A 19137-nucleotide genomic window follows, 5' to 3' on the forward strand; every position below is an offset into this window, starting at 1 on the left:
ATAGAGTAGTTATGCATTATGTGTAGTACAGATTACAGCAGAGAGATCAAGTAAAAACTCAATTATAATAGATTAACAAGCTTTAATGTCTTGAAATAGAGTGGAACCAATGAGAGAGAAAGAGCCTTTATTTTTACCTTTTTCATTGTCAATCCACCCTCTAGATTTGAAATGTGTCTTGTTAGTAATTATCACCTTCAGACGTTGTTGTTCAGTCATTTTTCAGTGTATTCAACTCCTGGTGACCCCATTTGGGGTTTTCTTGGCAAAGATCCTAGACTGCTTTGCCTTTTCCTTCTCCAGCTCATTTTACAGATGAGGAAACTGAAGCAAAGAGTATTAAGTAACTTGCCCAGGGTCACACAGCTAGTAAGTGTCTGAGGCCTAATTTGAACTCAGGTCCTCCTGACTCTAGGCCTGGCACTCTATCCACTGTGCCACCTAGCCTCCTCAAGACTACCCTACCTCTTAAATTCTCTTCTCTCACCTGGTCCACAGTTCTTTTCCCTGGAAAGTTAAATGTTTTTCTATACCAAATTCTTTGTATGTGAGCGTATAACTGAATATGTATATGTTAAAATCTCCTTTGCCAGTTAAGATAAATAAGGTTCATACATAGGCTACTTCCCTCCATTTCCTCCACATTTGTAAAGTCATATCTTTCAGCCAGTTATGAGTAGTAAGTTTCTTTCTTCCTTTCCCTTTCTTCTCTAATGTATTACTTTCCCCCTTCTTTTTCTTTTCTCTCTTGATACAATCAAAACAGAAGAGATTCACTTCAACATCTTCTATCTAATTTTTTTCTCTGTGACCCTTCAAGACACTAAAACTCTGTTCAGATGAATTTATATTGCTAGGTTATCCTTCACTCCTGTGTTTGAATTTCAGATTTTCTATTCAGGTCTGGTTTTTTTAATGAAGAATGCTTCAAAAGTCTCTATTCCATTAAAGATCCAGTTTCAGTTTTGTAAAACGCTCAGTTTTTCAGTGTAAGTAATTTTTGGTTATAAACTTTTATCTAATTAGCCTTTTGGAATATTTATTTCTAAGATCTTCTCTTTTTTTATAATGGTAGCTGCCAAGTCTGGTATGATCCTGACTGTGGTTCACTAGTAACTTGGCCTCTTTCTCTCTGGTGTCTTGCGATATTTTTTTCTTTGATCTGGAAGCTCTGAATTTTCACTGGAAGTTTTCATTTTAGGGCTTTCTTTTAGGAGATAACCAGTGAATTATTTCTGTTTTCACTTTGTCTTCTGGTTCTGAGAGATCTGCACAGTTTTTAATATGTAATTTCTTAAAATACAATATCCAAACCTTTTTGGAAAGTCAGGTTATCAGGTAGTCCAAAGATTCTTAGATTATCTCTCTGTGACTTGTTTTACAAGTCAATTGATCAGTTAGTCAACAAATATTTATTAAGTACTTACTATGTGCCAGGCTCAGGAGAGATTAGGACTGGATATATAGATCTGAGAATCATCTGCATAAAGATGACAATTGAACCTATGTAAGTTAATGAGATTGCCAAGTGAGATAGTAGTAATCGATGAAAAGAAAAGAGGACTTTGTAGGAGCTTTGGGGAATACCCGCTATTAGAATATGTAGCCTGGATATATATTTAGCAAAGAAGATTGAGGAGTAGTTAGACATATAAAAAGAGAAAATAATGTCACCAAAAAAAAACTAGAAAAGAGTATCTGTAAGAAAAGGGTAATTTACAGTGTAAAAGACAGTCAGGCCATTAAATTTGGCAATTAAGAGATCATTACTGACTTTGGAGAGAGAAGTTTCAGTTGATTGATGAAATCAGAAACCAATCTGCATAAGATTCAGAAAAGAATCGCAAAGAAAGGAAGTAGAGGCATCAATTATAGCTAGCTTTCTCAAGGAGTCTAACCATAAAAGGGAGGAGAGGTATATGTGTAAAACTATTTGTTGCTTGAGATTTTTGTTAGCTCTATTGTATGTGTGTCTGCCTTCACATTTCTGTAGAATGATGTTGTGCCTTATCACTAGTCATGAGTCTTCCTTTCACATCCAGCAGGGCGGAGACAAATTTGCATTGCTGTCTCACAGTACATCAGCTTGTCATTTCCTTGAAGAATTGTTTCCATTTTACTCCCTTGAATGATGTCTGATGTGTTTTTCTTGACATTTCCTGGTAGAAACAGATATTTGTGGGTGTTTTTAATATCCTCAAATGTTACTTTATATTACTTGTAGACACTGAATAAGAACAAAAAGAAAGAAGAAAAAAACGTTTCTTCTGTCTTTCTTCCAAGGAGTTACTACTAAGCATTAAATTATTGGGTCTAGTTGAAGAGAAGGGATCTCTGTTGGCATAGTTTGGTTCTCTAATGCTCTGTGAAACCACCAGGTTAGACCATGAACTGTTTATTCAACCAGCATTAAAAAATACACATCAAAATGCATCAAATCCCTCATTCATTTTTAATGCATGAGAATGTTCTTATCAGAAGCTTGGTATTTTGAAGGCTCAAGAGCTTTTTGACATTTACTTGGATGTTTTCATAACCACCCTACTATTAAATTAAAAGGTCTCTTATAAGCTTCATGTTAAAAGCCAAAGTCAGTTCTGCTGGTAGATTTTTTAAGGGATATGGGCAATTGCTGTTTTTATGGCCATCATTTTTAAAATTGTGTATAATATAACTTTCTAATTATACTTAGATGTTTCCAAGAAATTTAAATTAAAGCTTTAATTAATACCAACAGGAATGTGTATAGCCTTAGGAAAGGTACTTAGAACTTAATTTCAGCTCTTGAGAAATATAAAAGATGGCACACAGTTTAGTTTCATCTGATCTGGATAGCAGCAATGTTTTTAAAATTCTTGATGAAATCATGTTGGTCTCATTGGGTTGGGTTTGGGAAAGTTGTTTTAATACAGTTCTGTGTTTTGTTAAAGGGCACCAGAATGTCTTTGTCAGAGAGATTTGCAGCATTCTTTCTCTTTCTCGTATATTTTCATAAGAGCAGTGGTGTTATCTAGTGGCAAAGACCAAAGAAGTACAAAGCTTACAGAAAGTAGCAGAGGGCCATGGCTATGTGCTCCCAAGAATATTTGTCCCAAGATCAACCCTTAGTTTATAGCTGAGGGAAATGAGGGACAGAGAAATTAAATGACCTGCCCAAGTCATAATCTGGTAAATGTGCAGTCTAAGATTTGAACCCTCGTCTTCCTGACTCCAATTTGAGTGCACTATCAACAACCACTAAGCTATTTTCTTTCCCTTAGACTTTGTCAGCTTCTTAGGTTATGAAAGGTGCCAGTCAAAGATCACTGGACTCTGACAAAAGGCAATGCTTGATTTTTAAAACACTTAGTACAACAGATGATTCTAATATACCTTTACTAAATTTCCTTTCCATAGCCTCACTATAGTGTGAAGGTGACCTTGGGTTCAGACTAGTGGAAGGTAAGTTCTGACAGGTCCTCTAATGCCAGAAAAATTTTCAGTCTGTAACCTAATGACCATCCTAGCTAAGTTCAAAGACACTCATCACCAAAAGGTTGGTCTGAGATATCGAGTTTGGAGGGGGTCATTAATAAATTTTCTATTAAGTTGTAGAGGTTTTGTGATTGGTATCCATGAGAGGAGGCAGCTGGGTAGCATAATGGATAGAGTTAGGCCTTAATCAGAAAAGACTCATCTTAGTGAGTTCAAATCTAGCCCTAGATGTTTACCGGTTGTATGATGACAGACCAGACACTTAACCCTGTTTTCCTCAGGTTCTGTAAAATGAGCTGGAGAAGGAAACAGCAAACAGCTCTAGCATCTTTGCAAAGAAAACCCCAGAAGGGGTCACAATGAGTTGGACATGACTGAAAAATGACTAAACAACAAAAATCCATGAGAGGAGAATCCCCACTGGTAATGTCATGGAAATTTAAAATATTGATGCTGATAAAGTCCCATTCAGGTTGTATATAGTCAAATTGTTGGTGGAGAAGATGTTTTGCTTTCCTTCCTCCCTGTTTCCACCTGGTTTTGTAGAATATATTATTTTCTAATAAGTAGATGGATATGCCTGATTCTTATGATATAAGTTTTAAAACCTCTGCAGAGGCTATGGGCTGAGACTACTCTTGTATTTTGTATATTCTTACAGAAGGGTTTTGTATTTTCTGCTCTCTTGACATGAGTGTCTTCATCTTTAAACTAGCCTCTGCTTCAGCATAAATTAAGCAGGTACACCTAAACACCCATTTCATTTCTCCTACCCCAGATCTTTTGTAAGGTCAGCCACAGAGGCACTCTATCCAGAGGCCAAAAACAGACTTAGCAGATAGCAAATGTTTATTCCCCCTCCCCAAATACAACAAACCTCTCAGTCCCAAGGCCAACTAGGGACATGAAGTTATGGAGCCAACTATCTGACCCTCGTTATTTCTTGATACTCTATTTATTCTGGTTAAAAATGACTTGTGCTCAGAACTCACTAGCTAGCTGAAGAAATTTTATAAATAAATTGTTCTGTGATGGTTTTCTACCTGACCTTTACTTCAAATTGTTGAAAAGTAGTTCTTTTTACCAAGACACAGTGAAATTAGTTGATTCAGTGACATAGCATTTATTGAACACCTATACAGCACCAAGAAGTAGGCAATCACTAGGTAGATCCAGCTGAGCAGTTATTTCAAGGATTAAAAATATTTAGTAGATCACTGCTATAATTAAATCCTACTCCGAGGAACTAACAATAGTTTCTAACAGGTACTATGTCATTCTGACTTTGGACACAGAATTGTATAACAAGTTTTTGGCAGCAAACACTCCAGTGCACATAATCCTGGTGTGTTAAATTGAGTAAAGTACTGATATGTAAACCATTACAATTAGCACTCTAGCTTATGTTGAAAATTGGTCCAACCTCCCCCACTTCTCTTCGGGGCTGGGGATGGGGGTACAATATGGAATACTGCAAATATAATCAGACTTATTTGATATGTTTATTAGGTTGTTTGTTTTTTCTAAATGGTTTCTTTAACTTTCTCCTTCTGTGTTAAAAGGGAATATCTTGCTAAGTGGAGCTAGCTCCAATTTGGAATTGGAGGGAATATAGAAATAAAAGAAATCAATGAAATTTTCACAAATTTAGTTAATATAGATAACACTGTATATAATTGTATTGAAAATTCTCACTTACAGTATTCCATAGAGATTTTTTTGGGCATCTTAATTTGTTAGAAGAAATGTATAGGAATTTGACCAAGAAAAGAGAAAATATATTTGACATTAGGAATATGTATGAAATTTTGCTTTTGTGATCATGTTGTCTTCGGTGTATCTGTGATCTCTTGGGGGGTGGTGATGACACCACCTAAAATTCATATGTGATAACAATATAGCTTTATTTCACATTTGTTATATTTATGTATACATCTCTGAACACATTGCAAAAATCACCTAAATCCTGTTTTATTAATAAAGATCCTCCTGGATAAATATAATCTACTTGTGATTGCTTTCTTTTTAATCCACTATAAAAACTTCTTCTTTGGTAAATGATTTGTCCATTAAGGACAGATGAAATTTCAAAATGCCCATCTTCCTATTAAGATATAGTTTATATGTTGTCTGGTTACCTACATCACCATAGGTGCTGGTGTAGTCTTCATGAGTTGTATAGATAACTATATAAGAAATTTTTTAAAAACAGTCATAGTGTGTGGTGAAATTGTTTAAAAACCAAGGTAGAAATCAGTGTCTTTTCTCTGCCCTTTTTAGGGACATGTGAATACAAAGAGCTTTTAGAATTTTTGTTTTCTTAAGGGGAAGGTGGGAAGAGATTTGAACTCCCTGAGGTGTGAAAAACACAACTAAGACCTGAACTTTTCCTGTGAAAATACTGAAAACCCCTACAGTGTTCCAGCATGAGAAAATAGTTGCATTTATTTGATGGGCTCAAACAGCAGTTCTCATTCATTGACCAGTAGGGAGGAAATCAACCTCAGAGAAAAGCCCACTGTGTAGACTAAGAACTAAATCTGGCCTTCCAACATAGAACTCAAGAAGTTTGCCACCCAGTCCTTCCTGATTTGCAGGGGATAAAGGGAGAGTGTGAGGAATTTAGACCATTTACCACTCCCTTAAAGGATGATTAAAATTTTCACAATAGAGCTAGTAGAGGACATTTTACTTTGGTGATCCATATTAGGTTTTGAAAATGAAGTATTTCAAATTCACTTTGAGAAGAGTAATAAATCTCTGACACTTCACACTATGGCATGGTGGACATTGTCAAAGGGTTTATTTTCTGCTCTTTTGACCTGTCTCCTCTTTCATTTGATACCATGATGTGAATCGATGTTGTTGTTTAGGAAGGCATACACCTAGCATAGTAGTTTAATGTTTGGAAAACATCTCTTCTTTCTCCACATCTTACCCTCAAATAGTTCGTGTCCTAGCCAAAAGAGTCTACTTTCTCTCTCCTGAACATGGCCCCAGTTCACCTCACTTTGCTCTCCTAACTTTGCTCATGCTGATACTTATGTTTGGAATGTCTTCTATCTCCATCTCCTCCTGCTGATTGGTTCTGTAAATGCTTCCTCTATTATGAAAGCTGATACCCTAATCTAGAAGTTACCTGTCTCTCATCTCATCTCATAACACTTCCTACTCATCAGTCATTAATTTATTAGCATATAGTCCATCAGTCAACAAGAGTTTACTGAGTGCCTATTATGTGCCAGACTTCTTGCAGAAGGTGGGATTTTTGGTGGATATTTGAAGAAAGTCAAGAGAGAGAGGAGGAAAAGATGAAGAAAGAGAAAGTCCAGGCATGAGTGATAGCCAGTGAAAATGCCCCAAGTGAGGAGTGTCATAGACAAAGAGGAATAAGGTATAAAAAGACTGGAAAGGCAGGAAAGGGCCAATTAGGAGGATTTTCTATTTAATCTTAGAAGTAATAAGAAGCCACTGGAGTTTATTGACTAGGAGAGTGACATGGTCAGACCTGCACTTTAGGAAGATCATTTTGATAGCTGATAAAGTGGGGAGTGATTTGAGGCCAGTAGGCTAAAAGTCCAGGCATGAGTTGATAAGGGCCTGCACCAGGGTGGTGGCAGTGTCAGAGGAGAAAAAGGGACCTATATGACTAAAGTACAAATGACGGGACTTGACAAATGATTGGATATTGGTGGGGAGGGGATGAGAAAGTGAGACATCAAGAATGAGACCTGGTTGTGAGTCTGGGTGTCTGGAAGGATGGTAGTACCCTTGACAATAGCAAAAAAAAAAAAAACAAAAAACAAAAAAAAACTTTAGAAGAGGAGAAGCTTCCAGAGGAAAGATAATGATTTCAATTTTAGATTTGTTGGATTTAAAATGCCTACTGCATACCCAGTTTGAGATGACTAATACGCAGTTGAAGATGATACTGGTGATCAGGTGAGAGCTTTGATATGAGAATATTTAGCATAGGTTTGATCATTTAATCCATGAAAGCAAATGAGATCAGCAATTGAAATAGGATAGAGAGAGAGTGGAAGTAGGCCCAGGACAAGGCCTTGAAGTACACCTATGATTTATAGGCATGACCTGGGTCCAGCAAAGAAGACAGGGAAGGAAGCATTAGACAGATAGGAGGAGAACCAGGACAGAGAAGTGTTGTGAAAACCTAAAGAGAAAAGGTGAGGAGGGCAGTCGTCAATGTCACAGACTATGGAGTTCAAAAAGGATAGAGGCTGAGAAAAGGCCATTAGAGATGTTAATTTTAAAAGATCACTGATAGCTTTGGAGAGAACAATTTCAAAAAAGTGATGAGGTTGGAAGCCAGACTGCAGATTGTTAAGAAGAAAATGAGAGGAAAGGAAGTGGTGGCATGCTTTGTAGGTAGCAACTTTTATATGGAGGTAATCCACAAAAGTTGGCAGGGGTGGAAGGAAGAGATATAGGGTAATAATGGCAATGGATGTAAGGACTTTTTGAGAAGAGGGGAGACATCAAAATGTTTATAAACAGTATGGAAGCAATCAGTAGGCAGGAGAGATTGATATGTGATATTAATATAATAATGGGAGAATTATAAAGGGGGTAATCTGCTGGAGAAGATGGGAAGAAATGGGGTCACTTGTACATCTAGGAGGATTTTTTGATTTGGCAGAGAGGAGAGCTACATCTTCATGTGAAAAAGGTATGAAGGAGGAAATAGTCATAGAGAGCATCTGAGTGACAGGAGCTGAGGAAGAAGGGAGAAGAGGGAGCTCTTGGTGAATGGAGTGATCCAAGGCTGCAGTTTGGCAGGGCAACATTTTTGCTAGGATAAAGAAGCATGGACCTCAAGAGAAGAGTGTAAAGTTGAACTGGTTCACCATGAGGTCAAGATGGGGAAGGAAAGAGGATTGCAAGTGTAAGAGTGATGGCTTGGAAAATAACTTCGGGATGAAGGGTTGGAGATCTCAGTGAAGACAACCCATGGGGTATGCAAGTCAGGGAGAGGTGGAATGATAACAGATTATCAGATAAAGGAATTTCAGAGATCATGAACATGGATATGGAATACTTGAGGGTGACAATAGGATCGAAGTTATGACCATTTCTTTGTGTAGCTATGGTAGGGTGGAGGGGTAGGTCATGGGAAGTGAATAAGTTGAAGAATTGAGAGATCAGAATATTTAGCTATGTATGCTGAAGTCCCGTAGTATGTGGACAAGAATTGGGATGGAGAGAAAGGCTATGGGCCAGGCACTGAACTGAAGAAAGGAGTGTATTCTGTGGGTTAGTAGATAACAAGCACCAGAATCTTGATTGGGTGACTAATTGTGGTTTGTCCTTCATTTTCAAAGAGGACCATGACATCAGGAAGATGGTGCCATGACTTGCAATTGAATTGGATTTAAGTGAGGAAGGGCTGTACAAAGTCACCAGCCTCACTTTCTCCTCCAGAGTCATCTGGGTCCAGTGGCGAGATATAGATCAGGACAACTGGAGATGGCCGCTGGTGACAGATATGGATTGGATGAACCTCAGAGGGTCAGAGTTTACTGAGTGTTAGTGGCAGAAGGAGAGTCTGTAAGTGGCCATGGAAAGCAAGAAATATTTCTATTGCCAGCTGTGACAAGTGGGTCTTGGGTCTGAGTGAAAGCACAACCAGTGCTGGAAAAGTGAGCCAGGGAAGCTGTCGTTAGGAGGGAGTCAGGTTTCAGAGAGAGTAGGATGGAGAGAACAAGAAAGCAGAAGGATTAAGATCAAAGCCAGTCTGTTATCTGCAGAGCAGGCATTTACAAAGGGCATGGTAGAAGGGCTGGTTTGCTTCATTTGTTCATTGTTTACTGTGTGCCAGGCACTCTACCAAGGAAAGACAAAAACAATTCTTTCTCTCAAGGAGCTTACATTCTAATGGGGGAAACAGCATGTGTGAATCAAAACATAAAAGATAAAAACAGACTAGATAGAAAACAACCTTAGAGGGTATGGCTCTGGTAACTGGGGAAAATGAGGAAAGATCTTAATATGTACCTTTGATATTTTAGTTTGTATTATATTTTTAATTTACATTTTTTTTCTCTGAAACATTCCTCTGTGAAGTACAACTTCCCTCTCAGAGCAAATTCTTCTTTCTGTGTTTCTTGTTTCTAAAGCAGCATTTTCAGGTCCTTTCAGACCTCCCTGTATTCATTTCTCCCCTGAGCTTCTTTCTGACCAAGAACAAATCCCTAGGGTCTTGTAGGATCATCCTCTTCTTCTTTCTGAGCTAGTACAGATCTCTGGATCCAGAGAAACCCCTGGGCTCGGAAGCCATCTTTATATTTAGATAGACTGTAGTAATAATCTCCCTCAACTTTTTTTTTTTTTTAGTTAAGCTCCTCTAAGATGCAGAATGGGTGAATGATTCAGAAACTTTTTTTTAAGACTGGAATTAATTTGCTGTACAACTAATATAGGCTAATTACAGTTAAGCAGACTATCACAAGATTCACTTACAAGAGAAAGGCTTGGTAGTCAGCCACAAGCTGTTGGTTGGCTTGGAGTTCCAGTGAAAGAACATTGGGCATTAATAATCAAATCCGTCTGGCATGTTGGGGGCCATTTACACAAAGCAGGAGTGCTAAGCATTTTTTGCTTATCGATGGGGACAAAAATGTCAAGTGGTTAGTCGATGACGAGTGACTTCGTGTGCCTGACAGACATCGCAGTTTTTGTGATGTCTTTGAACTTGATTGCTTTCAAGTATATTCTTCTGAAAAGAGATAGTGGGTGGGCACTGTGCCCTCCCTGAAAGCAAAGCTCAGTGACAACCTGCTGAAGCAGGTTTTCTGTAGAGCAGTACATTTGTGAAGGCCGTAAAGGGCTGGGAGTTGAGCCCTGCATCTATATTTTATTCTCTAAAGTCTCCCTCCTGTCTCCTAGAATCTCATTTCCTTTGGATTATAGCTTCTTCCCACCCAGATCCACTTCTCTAGGTGGTAGTTGGTGGTCAACATGATGAGTTTCTTTTTTATGTGAAAGTATTTGGGGTTAACAAGTAATTAATAGAAAAAGGAGTTACTTCATGGTGGCAGTGTGGAACAGTGGGGAAAAAATCAATGGCTCTGCAGTCCCGGGCTTATTATCTTATATCTGATTCTTATTCCCTTTGCAAAACTCGCTGGGCCTCAGTTTCCTCATCTGTAAAATGGGGAGGTCAGACAAGATGACCTCTTAGGTGCCTTCCAGCTGTTATCCTATTAACTCAATACTAGTCTTAGCAACAGAATTTAGCTCCTGAACTCCACCTTTGTGTATGTTTAACTTACTCATATGAATAATATGCAGTGGAGAAAGTGAGGAATGGAATATATTGCCTCCCTGGGTAGTACTAATGTAGCCACCACCCTCCAATATATTTACAATTGTATATAGGAGTGAACATAAAATATGTTATTACTCAGAATTCCCTCCCAAGCAGTAGCACGCAATAACTTTCTTGGATTGGAGAATTTACTCAGTGCCACGCCAATGTCAACACCATCACCTCTTCTACCATTAGTGTTGGTCCCCAGCCCTAACCAGACATTCTCATAGCCTTTGGGGAAAAGGACTGAACACTACAGCCTGAGGCACTGAGAGGGTCTATTGGCTATTTTGCCCATTTTTGTACAAAGATGACCCAATAAAATAATTACTTTAAAAGGAGTTCAGGATTGTGATTCCTAAGGCTGGATATCTGAAACCTATAAGGCAGTATTTATTCCCATTAATGAGGGGGTTGGGGACATGATGTAAGCCCAGCACCACCCTTCTCCACTTCCTTGTTTTGCATATTTGAATGTGAATAGCTTTTATCTTAGTGTTTTAAATGGCTTGGTAAACTGCATAAAATTAATGCAAAGCTTTCCATAGAACTTGGCAGACAGAGGTAGCTATGAAACTTGTGCCTTCCTGTGCAATCAATAACTTGACTCCTTTTCTTTCTCACTGAATTTTTATTCCATCTCTCCATTTCATCTCAGACACCTGCCCCGTGGCCATTTTGTCCCAGTGGGTAATAGTTGAGAAGAAAATGTTTATTGGCTCCTAACAGCACAGAATTACCTTCATTCTGGATTTACAGATATTCATTAGATCTGTTAACAGAGAAATTCCTCCAAATTTAGGGGAGCAGACGGGACAAATAGAGAGAGCCCCCTTGCACATTCATGAAGAGCAAAGACATTCTCTTATCTGGTCTGTACTTGCATAAGGCACATATTCTATTTTCTAAGGGCTTTCTTTGATCTGTTTGGAGAGAATAGTGTCCTTTAGACCATCTACATTAATTCAAGCCCTATACCCTGTGAAGAAGAAGGAAATAAGCATTTATATAGCACCTGCTATGTGCCAGGCATTGTGCTCAGCACTTTTCTTAAACAGTTCTCTCATTTAATCTTCATGATAACCCTTGGCACATAGGTGCTATTATTATGTCCATTTTACAGATGAGGAAACTGGGGCAGAGGTGAAAAGGGTCACCAAAGTGTCAAAGGCTGGATTCGAAAATGATTAGTGATCATGAGGTGGAGGAGCATGATAATGATGATAACAAACATTTACATAGAAATTACTATGTGGCAGGCTAACAATTACTATCTTGTTTGATCCTGATAACAACCCTGGGAGGTACGTACTATTAGATAGGATTTGCACTCAAATTTTCTTAACTGCAGACCTGGCCTGTCCACTGGGCCACCTACTATGTCATGTGATGTGTGTTACATAATTTATATTTGGGCGAATAAACCCCAGGTAGACTTAGATTGGATGTAAATGTCTTTCCCCAAAATGAATTTTAATACAAACGAGGAATAAATTGCTGTGAAATTCTGATTCAAAGAAGTAGTCAAGATTTCCTAAGTGGAAAAAAAAAATTGAGAACCCTAAATTATTGTTACACAGGTTTGGATATGCTTTTGATCAGAGCAAGGCCTCCAAAATGTTACTACATCCAGGAAATGCCTAATGTTACCTCCAAATACATTATAAAGAGCCTATTTTGTGGTGCTTTTAGATGTGGGAGACCTGGAGACCCATGCTCCCTTTTAGGTTCATTAATCTATCTCTGTCTGTTGTTATGTCTTTCTCTCTGTCTGTCTGTCTCTTTTGTCAGTAACTTACATGTGTTCCCCAACTGTATAAAATATTATTATAATAAAATATAATAGTCCCTAATAATTTTTGTGTTTTTTTTCTTTTTTTAGGAAAAGCCATTGACAAAGTCTCTTCAGAGAGGAGAAGACCCTCAGTTTGATCAAGTAAGTGGAAGTGTATTATGTACTGTTCAAGAATGTATTTCAAATACTTTTTTTAAAAAAAGGCAGAACCTGGCTGCCCATTTAGTGAGCGTAATAATGGGCTTCTATGAATAGCATTGACATATCGCATTTAATCAGTGTTATCATTTCCAGAGCAGAAAAACTAGAGAATTTGTAGAGATACCCAGGCTAGGTCCTCAGAGGATTTCATCCCTAAATCTTTGGATACCAGCACTAAGGAAGGTTGAAGAACAAATTAAAAGGAAGATAATGAACGTGTTTAATATTGGAGTATATGTTCAACTGTAGCATTGTGAAAGAACCAGAGAAAATGAATAGACTCATTTTTAAAAGATTTTAGGTGATGCCTATTTTGGTTCACAGAGGAAGTTATCAAAGAAAGTTAGGGATGTTTCATACTTTCATGGATCCATAGTTTCATCATTCCGTGTCCTCCTTCCTTTGATGGTGATCATAGTCCCTCTAAATCCTCTCAGGTTAGAGATGTTTTTGCCCATTTTTTGTTTGTTTTTTCCTGCAGTAAAGTCTCCATGGAAGATCTGTCTGGTGTACTTGAAAACTTTCTGTTATCCTTTTGGTATCTCAAGGACAATAAGCCACTCATGCTTTCCAGTAATGTTTTCTATTTCACAATATAATCCCTCTCCCACCCTTTCTGGTCATCCATATACTTTAGAATATCCCAGACTAATACTCAAGGATTTGGCTTGACTTGTGCTATAAACCATGTGTTTGTTCAAGGGACAGAATGGATCATAATTTTCATCTTTCATCAACAAGTTAGCAAACTCAAAAGAAGCACAAAAGAAGAAATTTTGATAATGAAAGGAAAAATAGATAGAATAGAAAATAAAACTACAGAAATTATGAACAAAACTAAAAACTTTAAAAAGACCAACAAAATCATTAAACTCTGAGCTAACCTGATTTTTTCAAATGGATGAGGTAAATTCACAATAAAGAAGAAAGAAAATAATCATTAGACTAAACTAGACAGAATTATACCTGCTCAATGGAAATGATTACCTGCAAAAATATGAAATTATCGCATTAATCAAACATACCCTAGAGCTCTTAAACAGCTCAAACTCAGAAATAAAATCAGTCACTTAAGAAATTACAATAAATAAATAAATAGAACCTGGTCTGGGTGGATTAACGTGAATTCTATCTAAGTTTTAAAGTACAGTTAATAGCTGTTCACCAGATCATCTGTCTCCATTCCTGGAATGAATGTCCTCCTCACTTCCACTTCCAAGAATCTCTGGTTTTCTTCAAGTTTATGCATTACTGTCTATATGAAACTTTTCTTCACCCCTCCAACCCCATAACCCCATAACAAGCAACATTCACTCAAAGTGATCCTGTATCTATTTTGTGCATATTTATGTATAAACATGTCTCCTCCAGTTTGAGTCAACTGTTTTACTGTTTTACTTTTGTCTTTGTATTTCTGTTGACTAGCACAATGCCTGACACATAGTAGGTGTTTAATAAATGTTTGTCAATTGAAGGGGGTGGGGGTGCGGATTTGCACATTTTAAAATGTTCTATAAATGTCATTGTTTATTGTTGGCATGCCAGTAGTACTGAAATACATTATGCAAGTAAATGTCTCTGGTATTCAAAAAATACTCGATGCTCATAAACATATAAGCATTCTGGCTCTGTATCTATCAAGGAAAGCAAAAGAAACTTAGGTGGCTAGAGGGCTGTTCTTAGAATTAGCTCAATTTGATTCCTGGTTCAGACTCTTCCTAGCTATGTGATCCTGGTCAAGTCAGAACCTCTTTCTGCATTATTTCCTTATCTGCAAAACAGGGATTAATAATTGTACCTTCCTTTTAGTATTGCTTTAAAGATCAAATGAGATAACAAATGTAAAGTGCCAAGCACTTTATAAAAATTAAAGAACTATATAATGTTAACTGTCATTATTTTTGTTATTGTTAGACCAGTTATAAATGCTAGTCTGTTCATATCAAGGGCAGTGATAATTAAAAGACTAAAAAGAAGAACAAAACGAGTTAAAGAGAACAACTATAGAAGGCAGATAACCTAGATGGTTGTTTTGAAAAATAACAGCAGTTTACATTTATATAGGCTTTCCTCACAACAGTCTGAGGAGGACTGTAGTTCAAGTGTTATTACTCCATTTTGCAGACAAGGAACTGAGGTTCTAAAAGATGAAATGATGTTATACTAAAATAGTAAGTGTTTGAGGTGGGAATTGAGTCCAGATCAGTCTGGACACATCTAGCAACGTGTCAAATCTTAAAAATATTCAAAACCACCAAGTGTCACACATTAAAACAAGCCTCTGAGCGGCTGCCAAATAACAGCAGCAGCTAAATATGAAATAACCACGTACTCTGCATGATAAGAGAAAAGATAACACTTGGCCAGATAAAAGATAACTTGGCCAGAGTAAATAATTTTTTATTATGTTGTTTTAGTCTTTCTGCTTTAATTTTATTTAAATTTTTGCATCAATATGCATTGGTAATGTTAGCCTATAGTTCTATTTTCTTGCTTTCTTCCTCGCTGAGTTTTATATTATAAACCATATTTGTCTCATAAACAAGATTTGGTTGACTGTTTCTTTCTTAATTATTGAGAATTTATGGAGAATAAGTATCAACTGCTTTTTAAATATTTGATTTGGTTTCACCTGTAAATCCTTCTGGATCAGAATTTTTTTTTTTTTTTTGGCCATTCCTTAATGACTTGTTCAATTTCATTTTCTAATTGGACTATTTAAGATCTCTAGTGTGTTTTATTAATATGAGTATTTTGCATTTTTGTAGGTAACATCTGCTTTCTTTAAACTCACAGTTTTGAGTGAAAATAATTGGATCTAGTGTTATTCTAATAATTGTTTTTTTCTTCTCTGTTATAAGTTTACTTTTTTATTTTGACAATGTGCTTTTTTTCTCTTTTTAAAATAAAGTTTAACTAAGGGTTTTATTCATTTCGTCTTTTCTAAGAGTAGTTTTTAGTCTTGTTCATAATTTCTGTAGTCTTTGTTTTCTGTTTCATTTATTTCTCTTCCCATTTTCGAGATTTCCTCTGCGCTTAAGTTTGTCAACTTGTTGCTTCTTTAGAATTTTTATTTGCAAATTCAGTTCATTAATCCTTTCTCTTTCATTAATGTATGGTTTAAAAATATTATTTTCCCTCTGAGAGTTTTTTTTGCACTGACTACAAAAAATTTGATTTTATATTCTCATTCCCTTCTCCTTTACATAGTTCTTGTTTCTCTGATTTGTTCATCAACCACTCATTGTTCAGAATACTATTATTAAATGCAGGATACTGTATCTTTCACATGCATGTGTTAATTTCTGTTTTTACTCTATGTTCTATAAAATATATATTTAGTATTTCTGTCTTTTTACATTTCTGTATGATTTCTCTGTTGCCTAGTGTATGGTTTATTTTTAATATTGGTAAAGTGCCTGGCACAGAGTAGACACTTAAAAAATGTTTGTTCCCATTCCAATAGTACTGTCTAATATTGAGAATATGCATGATCTTTAATCTTCCCATTAATAAGATCACATGTCTTTCAAACTAAACTCCTACAATACTTTGTTCAGCACTATATTTTTCCTTCTCTTTGTAATCTCATACAGGTCTGAGAAAAGAACTCCCAAAGGGACTAATAGACAAATTAATGAGAAAATTCATTTGAAAGTCTAGAATCTTAAGGGAAATAATGAAAACAGTAGGAATGAAGGAGGAATAGGATGTTATAATTCAGTGATCATCATTAATCTTGTAAGAAGAGATTTGCTGAGTAGGAGAGTTGGAAATTTGGAAACAAATTGCACCCTCTATATACTGTATATACTATATGTAAAGATTCTTATCATAATTCCCATTCATCAATGAGTCTGGGGCCCCAAAGAAAGCTGAAAAAGCAGAGTTCTAGGGGTATTTCTGAGGAATTGGAGGTAATTTTATAAAGCCATTGGCTCAAGACCTCACTGGTGTACTCCCCAACCCCATACCAAGATTAACAATTGAGATTACCAGATTTTAATTAGCCAGCCTTAACTAGGAGGTTTTTTTTTGGGGGGGGGGGGGGTGGAGAGGGGATTGTTTTTGTTTGTTTTGTCTTGTTTTGTCTTACAAAGAGGTATTTACTGAAGTGGAATAGTAAGAATGGTCGCTACAAAACCTCCCCCACCAAAAGTCTACAACATAATTTCCCGCAAGTGTATTTAAATTCCATGATAAAGTAAGCTTAAGTTTTGAAAACATGTGGCAAAGGGATAACTCACAGTTCCTTGTTGCTGGAAGTCCTTTTCTCCATTTATGGGGTATCAATACACTTCAGCATGTGTCTAATCTGCCTTTGGCTCCAAATGCAAACCCAGCTGTCAACTTATCTGAAAGCCCTTACTGGGACACCAGTGAGAAGATGTGGAGTCCAACATTCTGTGGACCCTTCAAAGCTCCCAAGATTGAAACTTGGGCTACTCCTTCCCCTGACCTCTGTCACACCCTGTGCTTCCTTCTCAATGGGCTTAGCTAGGATGCTGCACTCACTCCAATTTCTGGCATCCTTTGATTCCATCTAACTTGATGTTTTATGCCGGGCCAGTAGAGCTATGACTAAATTCCTAGACATCCTATCTACCATCCCCTCACTTTATCTGAAGATTTTCAGTGATCTTTCACAGCTAGTTCAAGTTCCATAATTGATTGCTTGAATGAGACACATTCTTACCAATAAATGTATCAGATCTAAAACAAGGGTGGGGTGATTTTGACATCACCTTTACAAATATGATGTAAAAACAAAAGATATCAGTACAATTAAACATTAAGAACAAAAGAATCTATGATAACAGATTGATCTGATTCTTTTTTTGATAGGATCACTAGACAGGTAAATCCAAGTGTAGCCCTCTCTCAAAACCAGGCCATGCAGCATCTCTCAGTGGTTTAGGGCAGAGGTGACAAACTAAAATACAAACAAGCAGCACTAAATGGTACATAAGGATCCTAGGTGGGCACATATTGACTTAGAAAACCACAGATTAACAGTATCTGTGTTCTTTAGTATTTTATTTATTTTATTGAATATTTTCCAAATACATTTTGATCTGGTTCCTGCCCCCAGCCGTGTGTTTGATCTCTATCTAGGTACACTGAGACAGGTCTCTTACTTCCATTGCTGTCAGCTCAAACACCCACTACCAGTGCTCTACCACTAACCACATTGTAGGGACCAGTTGTTAGCATTGTTGTTGTTCTTCAGTCATTTCTGTTGTGTCCAGCTCTTCTTGGTTTGATTTTTTTTAGCAAAGATACTGGAGGGGTTTGCCATTTCCTTCTCCAGCTCATTTTACAGATGAGGGATTAAAGCAAACAGGGTTAAGTGACTTGCCCAGTCACACAACTAGTGAGTATCTGAGGCAAGATTTGAACTCAGGACGATGAGTCTTCCTGACTTCGGGTTTGGTATTCTATCCACTGCACAACCTAGCTCTGCCAGTTCCATTTAATCACTTAGTATCAATTAGATTTTATAGTAATATATATATATATATATATATATATATATATATTTTCAAGATATAGTAAGAACAAAGGTATAAACATTTCCCCTCCAAAACCTCAGGGACATTCTCTTCCCTACAGTCCCACCTCAGTCTCTGGAGATCACAGGTTCTAAACTTAATTCAGTTCTTATATAATATTAGTCCCACCAAGTAGATGGTGTGGTATTACTGAAGAGCGAGTGGTCATCTCAGCTTCCATTGCCCTGGGTTCAAAAGGTCACTCCAAGAAGTCACTCTTTGCTCCTCTGGATAGAGATACTGAATAATAAAATTTGGTCTGGACCTTTAATTCCCAGATTCCTTAGACACGTTTCTGATTTTTTTTTAATTTACAAGGTTAGAGACTCCACTCTTATCACCTAGAATAAAAAAATAACAAACACAAAGCCCCAGGATTTCTCAGGGCCTCATGGCCTCATGAGAACTTATCTTTGGAATTCTTCTGTCAGTGGAGTCCAGCAGATAGACAGGAGAGACTTGGTAGAAACCAGCTAAGGCTTTTTGAATATCCTTGTAATTATTCAATAAGCTTCCAATTCACCATATGGCTAGCAGATTGGAACCAGTTACAGAGTGAATGTTCTATGCCCACTCCAAAGTCTCTTCAGGGTACTGACTTCCCTTACACATCATTGTGACTTCTAGAAGTTAGCTCCTCAGTGTTTCCATGAGGAGAGATACTATCCAAGCCACTTGGTGAATTTTCCAAAGCTGCATTACATAGAAAAAGCCATGGATGTATAGTTTACCTATATTTCACTGAAACATTTGACATCTTTCATGCTGTTTCATGGATAAAATGGAAC

General features: G+C 37.1%; 1 protein-coding gene across 9 annotated transcripts in view; it reads left to right on the forward strand.

Annotated features, from left to right (window-relative positions):
* The window catches only part of FRY (FRY microtubule binding protein), a 566260-nt gene that overhangs the window by 325142 nt on the left and 221981 nt on the right, over positions 1-19137 (forward strand). For all 9 annotated transcript variants that reach the window (XM_072611868.1, XM_072611863.1, XM_072611870.1 and 6 more), the window contains one exon: positions 12684-12737. In XM_072611868.1, the coding sequence (XP_072467969.1) occupies positions 12684-12737 (54 nt within the window). The remainder of the gene's footprint in view (positions 1-12683; positions 12738-19137) is intronic.

Source organism: Notamacropus eugenii, chromosome 5, assembly GCF_028372415.1.
Source record: "Notamacropus eugenii isolate mMacEug1 chromosome 5, mMacEug1.pri_v2, whole genome shotgun sequence".
In the NCBI taxonomy this organism is placed as follows: Eukaryota; Metazoa; Chordata; class Mammalia; order Diprotodontia; family Macropodidae; genus Notamacropus; species Notamacropus eugenii.